Here is a 14497-nt window from a genome sequence, read left to right on the forward strand (position 1 = left end):
ATCTTCCACTCAGGGGAACTTGCCTGCTTGCAGTTTGGCTGTGACATCTCTAATACAGAGTGCTTTTCCTGATAATGTACAGGTTAATAAAAGCTTCAGTCAGACTCAGAACTTTGCAACTAATATTGACAGATTTACTATAAATCATTCTTCCTGTTATTAAGTAGGTTTTGTGTCTGGAAGACAGGCCTCCGACAACACCCGCAAAATTGTGGATATAATTGACCACGTGCATCTCACAGGATCCAATGCAATGATTCGGAGTCTAGACGCAGAAAAAGCGTTCGACAGAATCAAGTGGTCTTTCCTAGACCAAACAATGCTGAGGTATGGCTTCTGTGGTCCTTTTCTGGAGGGGGTTAGAGCCCTCTACCAAAACCCAACAGCGTGTGTCAAACTTTCAGGCGGCTTCTCAAACCCAATAACAATTAGGAATGGGACCAGGCACGGTTGCCCGCTGTCCCCATTATTATTTGCGTTAACAATTGAACCACTGGTGGACAAAATTAGGGAGGAAAAAAGTAATAAGGGGATCCAAATTGCTGAAAAGGAATATAAAATCTCCCTATTCGCCGATGATGTGATCCTGACCCTCGCGGACCCCCATATTTCCCCCCCCCCAATCTTCAGAGGTTACTGACCCAATTGGGATCCGTCTCTGACTATAAAGTTAATATGGATAAGTCAGAAGCCCTAAATATATCCCTCCCTGACCAGACGTGGAAACTCATACAATCTAACTACAAATACAAGTGGAGTTCCACCTGTATCAAATATCTTGGGGTTAAAATCTCAAACTCCTATAACTCCCTCTACCAGTATAATTACCCCCCACTATTTGATCAGATAAAAAAAGACTTGGAAGCTTGGAAAAAACACCAAATTTCGTGGTTTGGGAGAATAGTTTATGTTAAAATGAACGTTCTCCCAAGATTATTGTATAATTTCCAAACCCTCCCCATAGTGGTGCCGCAGGCGGCCCTGAAGAATATCCAATCCCTTCTGCTCCATTTTATGTGGAACGACAAGAGACCTAGGGTCCTAAGATCAGTGATGCTCTCCTCAAGAGCGAGGGGGGGTGTGGGGGTCCCCGATATGGTCAGGAACTATCTCGCGGCACAACTGAAGCAGGCTGTAGTTTGGAATTGCGACCCGGCCTCAGCCTGTTGGCTCGCAATTGAGTCGCACTACGCACGCCCCTATACCCTCCAACTGCCATTATGGTCCCCAGGAGGAAGAGGTGGAGGACCACAGAGATTCGACCTCGGAGCTATGAGATGCACGTGGGACGCTTGGCTTAAAAGCAAAGGGAAGTATGGTCTGGTAGCCTCCCCCTCTCAGCTCACCCCAATCTTTGATAACCCCAACTTCCCGCCAGGGTGCTCTCAAAGACAATTTGACCAGTTCCAAGGTCTCAATATTAGGATGGTTGCCGATCTGCTGCAGGAGGGAGAGATCCTAACATTTCAGGAACTAAAAGACAAACACCAGATCCAAGACCTCCACCTGTTTAAGTATTTGCAAATCAGACACTTCCTCATTTTCCTTTCCCAAAACTCCAAATTCCCCACACTAACTAGGTTTGAGTCCCTATGCATTACAAACACTTACCAGAGGGGTCTAATGTCTGAAATATATAAGGGGATGGAGCCGACAACTGATCCTCCGGCCCACCGGTACATGCAAAAATGGTCCCAGGAACTCGGCCTCCCAATAGACCTGGAGGACTGGGAGCAAGCGGCTAAAACATCAATTTGCACAACAATAAAAGAAAACATCTACAAAATTATATTCCAGTGGTACCTGACCCCGGCTAGGCTGAGCCAGATCTACCCCGGCACCCCAGACCTGTGCTGGAGGGGATGTGATCAAAAGGGGGACATGGCCCACATTTGGTGGTCATGTCCAGACATCCAGAGATTCTGGGCCATGATCCAGACACTTATCTGCGAGACTTTGGGGCTCTCCCTACCCCTGGATCCCTTGACCCTGGTGCTGAGCAAACCCATTGAAGACCTGCCTCCACCATTATCCAGGCTGATTACGGCCATGCTGACAGCGGCCAGATGTTCGATCGCGGCAGCATGGAAGCAGGTCAAAGCCCCATTGAGAAACACAGTAATTAGAAGGATCAATGGGGTCATGACCATGGAGAAGCTCACAGCCATGCTCCAAAAATAATGCCACAGTTTTGGAACACATTGGACCCTTGGATAGAGAGATAGGGCCATATAGCCCTCTCCCTCTTGGACCCACAGTAGACCTAAACTGTCGGTAACAGAAACCGGAAGCCTCTGGGTAAACCCCCCCTCCCCCCATCCAAGTACCCCCCCCCCTGCCTGTCTGCCTCCCCCCCTCTCCCCCCTCCCTCTTTCTAAGGCCCCGGACATGTTCCCTGCGTGCTTGCGTAAGCGTGCTGACGCGCGCTCCCGCTCAGCACTGAGCCCCTACAGCCGCAATTAGAGCGGCTTTAGTAGGGGCTCACCTGCGCTTCCGCGCGCTTGCGGAAGCGCAGGTCTTAGGGGAATTTAAAATTCCCCCGCTTGCCGGCGAGACAGGCCGGTCACGTGAGCGGTTCGCCCAATGAGGGCGAACCAGCTCGGTGACGTCACTGGCCCGCCCCCGGCCAGTGACGCGCCCGCCCCCTGACTGTCTGTCCCCTTTCTGCCCGATCCCTGCCCCCCTTCTGCCCGATCCCTGTCCCCCTTCTGCCCCGATCCATGTCTCCTGTGTGTGTGTGTGTCTGTGTGTGTTTGTGCATTGTGTGTGTGTGTGTGTGTGTGTGTATGTGTATGCATGTGTGTATGTGTGTGTGTGTGTGTGTGTGTGTGTGTGTGTGTGTGTGTGTGTGTGTGTGTGTGTGTGTGTGTGTGTGTGTGTGTGTGTGTGTGCGTGTATGCATGTGTGTGTGTGTGTGTATGTGTATGCATGTGTGTGTATGCATGCATGTGTGTGTGTGTGTGTGTATGCATGTGTGTGTATGCATGTGTGTGTGTGTGTGTATGCATGCATGTGTGTGTATGCATGTGTGTGTGTGTGTGTATGCATGTGTGTGTGTATGCATGTGTGTGTATGTGTGTGTATGCATGTGTGTGTGTGCCTTTGTGTGTGTGTGTGCCTTTGTGTGTGTGTGCCTTTGTGTGTGCCTTTGTGTGTGTTTATGCGTGTGTGCGTGCGCGTGTGTGCGTGCGCAAATATATTTATCAAAGTTGCACAATAATTTATTCTCACAACATGTCTTTTTTTTCATTTTTAAAATATTATATAATATACACACACACACACACACACACACACACACACACACACACACACACACACACACACACACACACACACACACACACGTTTCCCAGTGACACACACACACTGACAACTACCAAGTGACACACAAACACAGTGATACCCGCCTCCCAAGCGCTTGCTGTCTCCTCTGTAAGGACAGCAAAAAGCTCCTGGTAGAGCGAGCGGCAGCAAGCGAGAGCGAGCAAGCGCTAAACATGGCCATGGCCTAAGGAAAACAGAAAAATGTTATTGGTAACCACCTGGTTGCACTGTGTTATAATGTCATGGGCTCATGACATTGTTATATGTATATCTATATGTGAACATTGCCAATAAAAAGATTGATACAAAAAAAGGCAACTTTTCTTTCTTTTTTTTGATATAGAAATCTGCAGAGTTTTTTCCCCACAGGCAATAAATGAGGTCATCAAGGGCAGCAGATCGTTCTATCGACATTTGCAAACTACCATATCTACCTACATACACAGCTTTTTTCCCCTTTGATGTGACATTGAACAGATATTCTGTGGCAACCATACAATTTTCTGTTTAACTTGTCAACATAATAATCAATGTATTTCTTCTTTCCTTAGTTACCTTGTATAGTAAGAAGCTCAAACATGAGTTGTGTTGTGACTCCAAATTCATCATGTCTTACACCCAGAAAGAGGAGATGTTGCTTCAGGAGACGTACGTGGATGGAATCATGGAACTAATCAGTGCAGCCAACGAAAACATGGGCAGAGTAAAAGACTTGAATTCCCTGTTTGATGACAATGGGATGATCAACGAAGACGGAGAAACTATATTCATCTTTGGTGATGCCGGCATGGGAAAGACCCTTTTAATCCAAAAAATACAGTACATTTGGGGGAAAGGTGAATCCTATCCTGATATTAAATTCTTTTTTAGGTTTAGGTGTCGGACATTTAGCTGCTTTAAAATGAATACTGCCATATCTCTAAAGGACCTTCTTTTTAGATATAACTGCTACCCTGACCATGAGCCAGAAGAGGTATACAGGTATATATGTAGGTTTCCAGAGACTGCACTGTTCACGTTTGATGGCTTTGATGAGATACATTCTGATTTTGACTTGAACAGTGTTCCAGATGTATCGTCACCATTTGACTCTACCCACCCAGTTGCTTTACTCACACACCTTCTGAGTGGGAAGTTGCTGAAAGGATCCAGGAAAGTTTTGACAGCCAGGACAGGATGTGAAGTCCCACGCAATGTTGTCCGTAAGAAAGTACAACTGAGAGGCTTCTCCACAGACAACCAGCTGGAGTACACTAGTTTATTTTTCAAGGACCCGGATATTCAGAAGCGTGTATTGAACCACCTCAAGGCAAATCACAACTTCAGTAGCTTGTGCTCCATCCCCTTGTTTTGCTGGATCATCTTCAAGTCTTACCAACACTTCCACTCCACGAACGACAGCCACTATTTTACAAAGTGCTCAGTCACGCTGACCGACATATTTTTACTCATTGTTGAAGTTTACCTGAACCAATCTTTCTCCATGAGAGAGTCCACCAGGAGCCAACTGGAGACATATCAGAGCAGCAGGCAGACTTTACTGTCCATTGGAAGGCTTGCTCATAATGGGATGGAGAAGTCCCTCTTTGTTTTCGATCAGGATACCATCACATCTCTGAGTATCTCTGAGAAAGATCTCAAGTTGGGATTCCTCAGAACGATCCAAGAATACAGCGGAGTTGGGGATCGGTCTACTTTTGAATTTTTTCACATTATTTTGCAGTCCTTCTTTACAGCTTTGTTCCTTGTAATTGATGATTGGACCAGTAGTGCAGAGCTCATCAAATATTTCAGTCAGTGCACTTACACAGAGGATAATAGAGAGCCTAACTTTTCCCCTCTCTCATGTGTGTGTGCAAAAAAGGGTAACAGAGGGGATCCCTTCAGGAATAATGACCACCTGCAATTCATCAATGTCTTTCTCTGTGGCCTCCTGTCAAAACCAAAAGAGTTCCTTCTGAGGAATTTGGTCTCCCCCTCTTCCCTCAAGACCAAGAGGAAAACACTCAAGCAACATCTTTTTAAAAGCGTGAAATTGCACTTGAACAACCTGCCCCGTTCAACTTTTGGGGAGTTTAACCGTGTTCACGCCCTGACCCACTTCATTTGGATGGCACGGTGCATATGCGAGACTCAGAACCAGAAGGTGGGAAAACTCGCAGCCAAAGGGATATGTGCAGATTACATTAAACTAAGTTTCTGCGGTGCTTCTTCCTCGGACTGTGGAGCCCTCTCCTTTGTGTTGAATCATTACCGCAAAAAACTTGCTCTGGAGCTGGACAACAATAATATAAATGACTATGGGGTGAAAGAACTCATACCATGCTTCTGCAAGCTGATTGTGATTAGGTGAGCAGTCTTCTGTCATGATGTTCTTGATTAACTGGGTAGTTCAAAAGTTCTAGTACCTCTGGAGCGATTTAGATGCATTACAGTGTGTGATATCTTCTAATGAACCAACATGAGAGTTCATCATAGACGTAGTTACAGTAAACAGAGCTTTCTAAACCTCACAGACCTTGACAGTGCACAGGGAAACTGGGAAAAGGTGCCAGCTTTTGGATGTGTTAAATGTGCTGTCTAGGTACAGTGATATGTTTAGTAGGTTTACATTTTTATTTTTAAGACAAGTATAAATATTTGACATTATTTTTGGAAGGTTATCCTGATAATGTCTGTACATTTTTTGAACTTGCAGTGTAGGTTGGGTCTTACTGCCCTTAAATCTTCTCTCTAATGGCTTGTCCTCCCACTTTCTGGTAACTTGTGCATACAATAAATATGATTGTTTCCACAATTGCTGCTTTGCTCCTCCAGAATCCTGGCTGTGAGTGTAAACTATAAAACATTTAATGACTTTATAAAAATAATGTAAAGATATTTAGATTTGTCTGATTTTTTTTTTTTTTAACAAAAGGGTATCAATAGCCTAATTTAAACCACTATAAATATATGTAAATAAAGCAATAGCCCCTTTTATTTGGAGACCACTGAACGAGGGGTGGTGTTTGTAAGTCTGGTAACTCTATCCTCCTTTGCCTTATATGAGATCCAATAAAGGGAAAAGTATGGTATGGGGGTTTGCCTATGCAAACTCTTGTTGAACACACAGGGACATTGAACACACGTGAATGCTTAGAGAACATGTAACTTCTCCCACTTTTCAGCTCACTATTCTTACTAACTAACAAATTATTTTAACATACTTATAGTTGTCAGATTTTGGTAAAAGGGGTATCAATGACCCATATGTAACCACATAAACATATCATTATTATTAGTATACCTTGATAATAGGAGGGACTGCCCTTGTAAGTTGCCCTTCCCCACGTTTGCTCTTCTTTGACATTTTTCTCTCTCTAATTATGGCATTATAGACTCAGCGTTAATCAGATCACTGATGAGGGGGCAAAAGTGTTGTCTGAAGAATTGACTAAATACAAGATCATCACATATGTTGGGTATGTAGTAAGTGCTTCAGCCTGAATGCCACAGGTGAGATAATGTACATCAAAGCGGGGGGTTCTAGACTGTGTTGCGTGGAATCTTGGCGTTCCGTGGGTGTTTGCCAGGGATTCCCTAAAATATAAATTGTAATATAGGATATACTACTATTCAAGATACTATAAATTCCTGTTCCCCACATGGCAGTGGGTACTAATTGGGATTAGCCACTCCCTGAGCATAGGTAAGAGAGGAAACTCTTCTGCAGGGACCTGGTATACGAGCACCTCCCTTCCCTGACACAGACAGTCTTCCTGTCATACAACATAGCAGTAGAGTTTATTTTGTTAAGTTGGAATTTACCAGAACTGTTAGTGGCGTTCAATCTGGGGGGGGGGGGGGGGTTGTCAGCAGCCTCTCTCCCCCTGAATAGCAATTTAAAAAAGGGTTAGGGGTCTGGTCTGTGGGACAGACCCCTTCTCCTATGAACGGAAAAAATTATTGTAGTAATGGGGCTTAGATTTTAAAAATATACTATATATATATATATATATATATATATATATATATATATATATATATATATATATATGTATATAAAACTGAAAGTTTGGTTGTGTGTGGGTTTGTGAGGTTGCTCATTGGTTGCGGCGGCTCACGTGCTTGGCCTAAGGGGTGGGGTCACAAACACACGCTCTCACCCTCACAGGCTCCTCACACCGCGTGCCCCTCTGACCGAGAGACACACGCAGTACACCCACAGAATTATTCTCCTCCTCACCGAGCGCCGCCAGTCTCTTCAAACCCCAGCCGCACACCTATAGCCACTCCAGCCGCACTGCACCATCAGTCCCTCACCCCGCTGCCTCACAACCTACACCAGGCCCGCCGCCGGGCCACCGCATCGCTGCCAGCCCCCGCCTCCCCTCCAGCTGCTTACACCCGGCCCACCACCGGCCCCCCGCATCGCCGCCTCCCTTCCAGCAGCACTCCGTCCCTCACCCCGCCGCCTCACAACTACACCCGGCCCGCCGCCGGCCCCACACATCGCCGCCACCCCCCGCCTCCTTTTCAGCAGCACCGAACTCAGTCCCTCACCCCGCCGCCTCACAACTACACCCAACCCGCCGCCGATGGGCCACAGCATCGCCGCCACCCCCCTCCCCCCCGCCTCACCTCCAGCCGCTTACACTCGGCCCGCGCCTCCCATCCAGCAACACCGCACTCAGTCCCTCACCCCGCCGCCTCACAACTACACCCGTCCCGCCGCCGGGCCACCGCATGGCCGCCACCCCCCGCCTCCCCTCCAGCTACTTTCACCCGGCCCGCCGCCGGCCCCCCGCATCGTCGCCACCCCCCGCCTCCCCTCCAGCAGCACCGCACTCAGTCCCTCACCCCGCCGCCTCAGGGGCAGGGGGGGAAGCGTCTGGCGGCAGGAAGCAGCACCCACCCGGTGAAGGTAAGTCACCCACCCAACCCAGTCATTGTCACCCACGCACCCAGTCACTGTCGACCACAAAACCCAGTCACTGCCACCCACTGCCTAAGTCACTCCCTGCCTCCCACCCACCCACCCAGTCACTGCCACCCAACCACCGCCTCGCACCCACCCACCCTGTCACTGCCTCGCACCCACCCAGTCACTGCCACCCAACCACCGCCTCGCACCCACCCACCCTGTCACTGCCTCGCACCCACCCAGTCACTGCCTCGCACCCACCAAGTCACTGCCTTGAACCCACCCATCCAGTCACTGGCTCGCACCCACCACCGCCTCGCATCCACCCACCCACCCAGTCACTGCCTTGCACCCACCCACCCAGTCATTGCCTTGCACCCACCCACCCAGTCACTGGCTCGCACCCACCCACCCAGTTACTGCCACCCAGTCACTGCCTCTCACCCACCCAGTCACTGTATCCCACCCACATAGTCACTGTAAAGTCACGGCCCGGGACTAAGGGGGGAAAATGGAGCTGTGAAGGGGGGAGCGGAGAGAGAGGGGGAGTGGGAAAATTCAATCCCGGGCAACGCCGGGCATATCAGCTAGTGTTATATATTATCGAAAGTTTTAGCTGTTTGCTAAATATTTTATAACCTTTTTAGATTTATTAGATTAAAGAGTATATAAAATAAATAACATTATTGGGTCTTGAGTGGTGAAATATCCGCAATTGACATGTTCTGGGAACCTCCTGTGGAAGTCAAGGGTTCCAAAAAACACAGATGGGAAAACTACTGGCATAGCACATTCATGAGTGTGAGCGAGCGTGTTACTGGCATAGCACATTCATGAGTGTGAGCGAGCGTGCTACTGGCATAGCACATTCATGAGTGTGAGCGAGCGTGTTACTGGCATAGCACATTCATGAGTGTGAGTGTGTGTGTCTCCATAACAATAAATCTGAAGCTTACTAAACAACCCAAAATAATCATTTTCTTTTTGCATCTTCAACTAAAGCTTGTACAAAAATCTAATTACGGATCTCGGTGCTAAGTATGTGGCAAGTATCATTGACGGGTGTCCAAAGCTGAAGACTCTGAAGTAAGAGATTTTTTTATTTTCTTTCAACTTTCTTTCACAGGAATGCAGCATTAATAGCTTTGTTTAGACCTAAAGTGAACGTGAACCCACAATTCTGTTACAAACACAGCTGGAGTTTATATCCATCCTTAGGCTGCGCTTATAGTGCCGGCGACAGGACGTCGCTTGAAAACAAAAGCATTTCCGCCGTCGTAAGCGCGCAGCGACCAAAAATTTGCAAGGCGATAAAATTTGATTTTTCAGAGGCTGTCTCCACATGTGACAGCCTCTGAACCAATCAATAGCCAGCGACGTGGCCGAAAGTTAAATGATAACTTTTCGCGGGTGACGACGTGTGCCGTCGCGCGCACTCTAAGCGTGGCCTTAAAGAGCATTAATTGAGCGTAGTAAAGTGAAGATTTTGATAACCAACCTTCGAGATCTACATGGATTAGTTTCAACCTCGTTAAAAAGGTTGACAATTTGTGCCAAAAATGTAGTTTAACGTCCTAGTAGTGGGTATTGGTCCTGGAGAAATGCAGATGTTGTGATACATTTTAGCAGACCGACATAAGAGTTAAAGTGTACAGAGTTTACAAAATGTAATAGATTAAATTAAAATGTATAAATGAAGAAGAAACCACAGAAGAACTCTTATGTTAGTCCACTAAAAGGAATTGCAATTTACATTGAATTAGCCAAACATGTAGAATTTTCTCGGCTTTGATTGGGCTGTGAGTATATTTTTCATAGATGCCATTTATAAATTAGGTGTTGAGACCGCAAGTGTCTCTCCTTACAAGGAGAAGACCACTTCACAGCCAATTGCATAATGTTGTTGGTTGATTTGATATAAAAACAGTGGTATTGCTAATTAAACTGTACGTAACCTTTCACACAGGATAGGGTACAATCTGTTCAGAAGTGAGGGAGGTAAATGCATCGCACGTGCTATTCAAAGGAGCAACAGTATTTGCGATATTGGGTAAGTCGATTTGTTTCCATCTTTGAGTTGGTTTAATAACTTCTTTAACGTTACAGTTTTATTTAGTAAAATATTCCAATGTTTTTTTGTTGTTGGAGGAATAATGATGGAGCACAACCACTCTTATTTCTCAGACGGCCAGGATACCATAGGTCAGGGGTTCCCAGCTCGAGTCCTCGAATCCCCATTAGGTCAGGTTTTAAGGACATCTCAGTGGCTCAGTCATTTTGACTGAACCCCCCCCCCCCTCCCTGTGCTGAAGCATGGGTAGGCTTAAAACCTTTAAATGATGCTACTCAAAGGAACTGCACATACACTAGTTATTTTTTGTATGCTTTGAAGTAGTGTTGATTTCAGTAATAATTTGGGGGGTGCTGGGAACAGGCCACCATTGTGATTTCCTTAAAACAGATTATTATTTATCCCTAGTCAGTGGAACTTTGGACTTGCTGCTGCACTGATCCAAAAACACACAAACTTGCTTCAGCTAATAGATACTTCACTTACAGTCTACCATATACAAGCAACTAATGAAAGGAATTTGTATATCGTAGTATTTGTACCTTTTTAGAGCTAATATTTTCGACTTTCATTTACTTTTCAACACCCGACCTTACACCTGCTGTACAAACCAAAGTTTCTGAATGTCTCTCTGCTATATCATCCTGGATGGCTCTCCGTCGCCTTAATCTCAACATGGCTAAAACAGAGCGCCTCATACTTCCTCCCAAACCTGGCCCTACTACCTCCTTCCACATTACTGTTGGAACTACGATCATTTACCCAGTAGCCCAAGCACGCTGCCTAGGGGTCACACTTGACTCCTCTCTCACATTCGCCCCTCACATTCAAAACATTTCTAAAACTTGTCGCTTTTTCCTCCGCAATATAACAAAGATACGCCCTTTCCTCTGTTGCTCGACTGCAAAAACGCTGACTCAGGCCCTCATTCTCTCCCGTCTTGATTACTGTAACCTCCTGCTGTCCGGCCTTCCTGCCTCTCACCTGTCTCCCCTACAATCTATCCTAAATGCTTCTGCCAGAATCACTCTACTCTTTCATAGATCTGTCTCAGCATCTCCGCTCATGAAATCCCTCTCCTGGCTTCCAATCAAATCCCGCATCTCACACTCCATTCTTCTCCACACTTTTAAAGCTTTACACTCTTCTGTCCCTCCTTACATCTCAGCCCTAATGTCTCGTTATGCATCATCCAGACTCTTGCGTTCTTCTCAAGGATGTCTTCTTTCTACCCCCTTTGTATTTAAAGCCCTCTCCCGCCTTAAACCTTTTTCACTGACTGCCCCACACCTCTGGAATGCCCTCCCCCTCAGTACCCGACTAGCACCCTCTCTATCCACCTTTAAGACCCACCTTAAGACCCACGTACTTAAAGAAGCACATGATACATAAAGCTTGGCCCCCTGCAGACGCACTTACCAGAACTCCCTCCTACTGTCTCTGTACGCTCTCCATACCTACCAATTAGACTGTAAGCTCCTTGGGGCAGGGACTCCTCTTCCTTAATGTTACTTTTATGTCTGAAGCACTTATTCCCATGATCTGTTATTTATATTATCTGTTATTTATTTGATTACCACATGTATTACTACTGTGAAGCGCTATGTACATTAATGGCGCTATATAAATAAAGACATACAATACAATACAATACACCACTATCAAACATATTTTAAATGATGACGCAGTATTATGTTAAAAAATAGTATCAAAAGTACAACATAGCCAAGGGGGTCTCTCAAGAGCTTGGAAATGCACAGCGTTGGGTCTCTAACACTTAACGTTGCTTATTATCAGTTTGTGACTTATTTCAGTGGTGCAATATGGTAGCAGTTTGTACATCAGTATCTGCTTTTTAGAAGTGAAATAAACCCAATCTATAAACGTTTTCTACGAAACAGCATCAATTCCTAAGAAATGTGTAACCTGTATGTAATATTGATGAAGTATATTCAACATTTTTTACCGAATCTATATCTATAAGTCTCAAATAATGTTTGTGTGTGTATGTCTTCCCGCTGTGTGATTGGCCCTGTGTTCCCCCTGTGTCATTGGCCACGGTGCACCCACCACCCCCTCCCCCTCACCCTACCCCTCACATTGCAAGGACCATCTCACTTGCAGTTAGAACCTAAAGAGAACAACTTGGTGAACCCACACTCCTCACCCCCACACACCTCCGCCGCTCCTCGGCGCAGGCCTCACCTCTCCCCCACCACCAACCCCCCTCCATCCGGGCACGCCACTACCGCGCAGGCCTCACCTCTCCCCCACCACCACCCCCCTCCCTCCGGTCACTCCACTCCCATCCGCCGCTCCTCGGCGCAGGCCTCACCTCTCCCCCACCAACCCCCCTCCCTCTGGTCACACCACTACCGCGCAGGCCTCACCTCTCCCCCACCACCACCCCCCTCCCTCCGGTCACTCCACTCCCACCCGCCACTCCTCGGCGCAGGCCTCACCTCTCCCCCACCAACCCCCCTCCCTCCGGTCACTCCACTAACAGACGCTGCAGCCACCACTCCAATTACAGGGGAGGGGGCTTTGTGGTCCTGTAACAGGGGGGGGACAGTGTGTGGGGGGGGGGACAGTGTGTGTGGGGGGACGACAGTGTGTGTGGGGGGGGGGGACAGTGTATGTGTGGGGGGGGACAGTGTGTGTGTGGGGGGGGGATAGTGTGTGTGGGGGGGGGATAGTGTGTGTGGGGGGGGATAGTGTGTGTGGGGGGGGGATAGTGTGTGTGGGGGGGGGATAGTGTGTGGGGGGGGATAGTGTGTGTGGGGGGGGGACAGTGTGTGTGGGGGGGGACAGTGTGTGTGGGGGGGGACAGTGTGTGTGGGGGGGACCAGTGTGTGTGGGGGGGGGGCAGTGTGTATGTGGGGGGGGGCAGTGTGTATGTGGGGGGGGCAGTGTGTATGTGGGGGGACAGTGTGTGTGGGGGTGGCAGTGTGTGAGGGGGGGCAGTGTGTATGTGGGGGGGACAGTGTGTGTGGGGGGGGGGACAGTGTGTGTGTGGTGGGAAGGACTACTGTGTGTGTGTGTGTGGGGGGGGGTGACAGTGTGTGGGGGGGGGCAGTGTGTGTGGGGGACCCTGTGTGTGTGTAGAACACTGTAGGGGGGGGGAATGGAGCTGCGCAGGGGGGGGGGGACACAAACAGAGAGGGGGGAGCGGAGAAACAGACAGGGGGAGTGGAGAGAGAGGGGGTAGCGGGAAATTGTACTCCCGGGCAACGCCGGGTCTCTCAGCTAGTTACTACTAAAAGTCTTATTAGTGCCTTGAGCAGTAACTCGGAACCATTGCTGTAATTTGGTATTCAAGCGCTCCCTAAACCAATGTTTCTCAACCCTTTCCCTGGGACACCCAAGCCTGGCCATGTTTTAGGCCTTGCCCCCGCTGCATGCTACAGCGTCCGCTGTGGCGGACGCTGCGCGCACGAGAGCCCTCCCCGCAACGGCGCCGGGCCCGCTGCGAGGGGGGGCCGCAGCGCTCGCGCGAGAGCTACTCCTGCTCTCAATAGAATTGAGAGCAGGAACTCGCGTCGAGCGGCTAGGCACGCCCCCCGGCGGTTCAGCCAATGAGGGCGAACCTGCCGGGTGACGTCATGGCCGCGCCCCCGTCACTCCTCCGGCACGCCCCCCCCGGTCTCTGCTCCTGCAGTGAGCTGCAGACCGGGGAATCGCCGGAACGCGCAGCCAAAATCGCGGGCGCGCATTAGAGCGCCGGGGCCTTAGCCTTAGGAATGACCAGCCCATCACATATTCACATGTAAGAGAAGTGTAAACAATAACGTGGGCTTGGTTATTCATTGATTGTTCTTAAAATCTGGTATTGCGTAGGTGTCTCGAGTAGAGGGTTGAAAAACACTTCTCAAAACAAAATATTGAAGGCCATATTTACTAAGTGGTACTGAGCCATAAAATACCTTATGGCACTGTAAGCCACCCAGGAGAACTGGCTGCAGGGTGCTTTACTGCAGTGCAAGCGGCCCAACAGCTTAGTGCTGGTTATTACTGTACATATGCTGCTGAGTGCCAACAACTTCAGATTAACTACTGGCCACATTATGATCGGCCAATTTCTTTCTTTGCAGGATGTGGGGAAATCAAATTGGAGATGAAGGTGCAAAAGCATTTGCAGAGGCAATAAAGAATCACCCCAGCTTGAATAATCTAAGGTAATCGTTTTTTCAGGTGCT

At 48.1% G+C, this 14497-nt stretch overlaps 1 protein-coding gene across 4 annotated transcripts in view; it reads left to right on the forward strand.

The window, feature by feature from the left end:
* NOD1 (nucleotide binding oligomerization domain containing 1) overlaps window positions 1-14497 on the forward strand; it is a 77330-nt gene that overhangs the window by 44564 nt on the left and 18269 nt on the right. For 2 of the 4 annotated variants that reach the window (XM_075587067.1, XM_075587066.1), the window contains 5 exons: window positions 3879-5676; window positions 6705-6788; window positions 9233-9316; window positions 10197-10280; window positions 14393-14476. In XM_075587067.1, the coding sequence (XP_075443182.1) occupies window positions 3879-5676; window positions 6705-6788; window positions 9233-9316; window positions 10197-10280; window positions 14393-14476 (2134 nt within the window). Of the gene's footprint in view, window positions 1-3878; window positions 5677-6704; window positions 6823-9232; window positions 9317-10196; window positions 10281-14392; window positions 14477-14497 lie in introns of those variants that run through there. The other 2 variants (XM_075587068.1, XM_075587069.1) reach the window with 2 other exon arrangements.

This window comes from Ascaphus truei, chromosome 2 (assembly GCF_040206685.1).
Source record: "Ascaphus truei isolate aAscTru1 chromosome 2, aAscTru1.hap1, whole genome shotgun sequence".
Taxonomy (NCBI): Eukaryota; Metazoa; Chordata; class Amphibia; order Anura; family Ascaphidae; genus Ascaphus; species Ascaphus truei.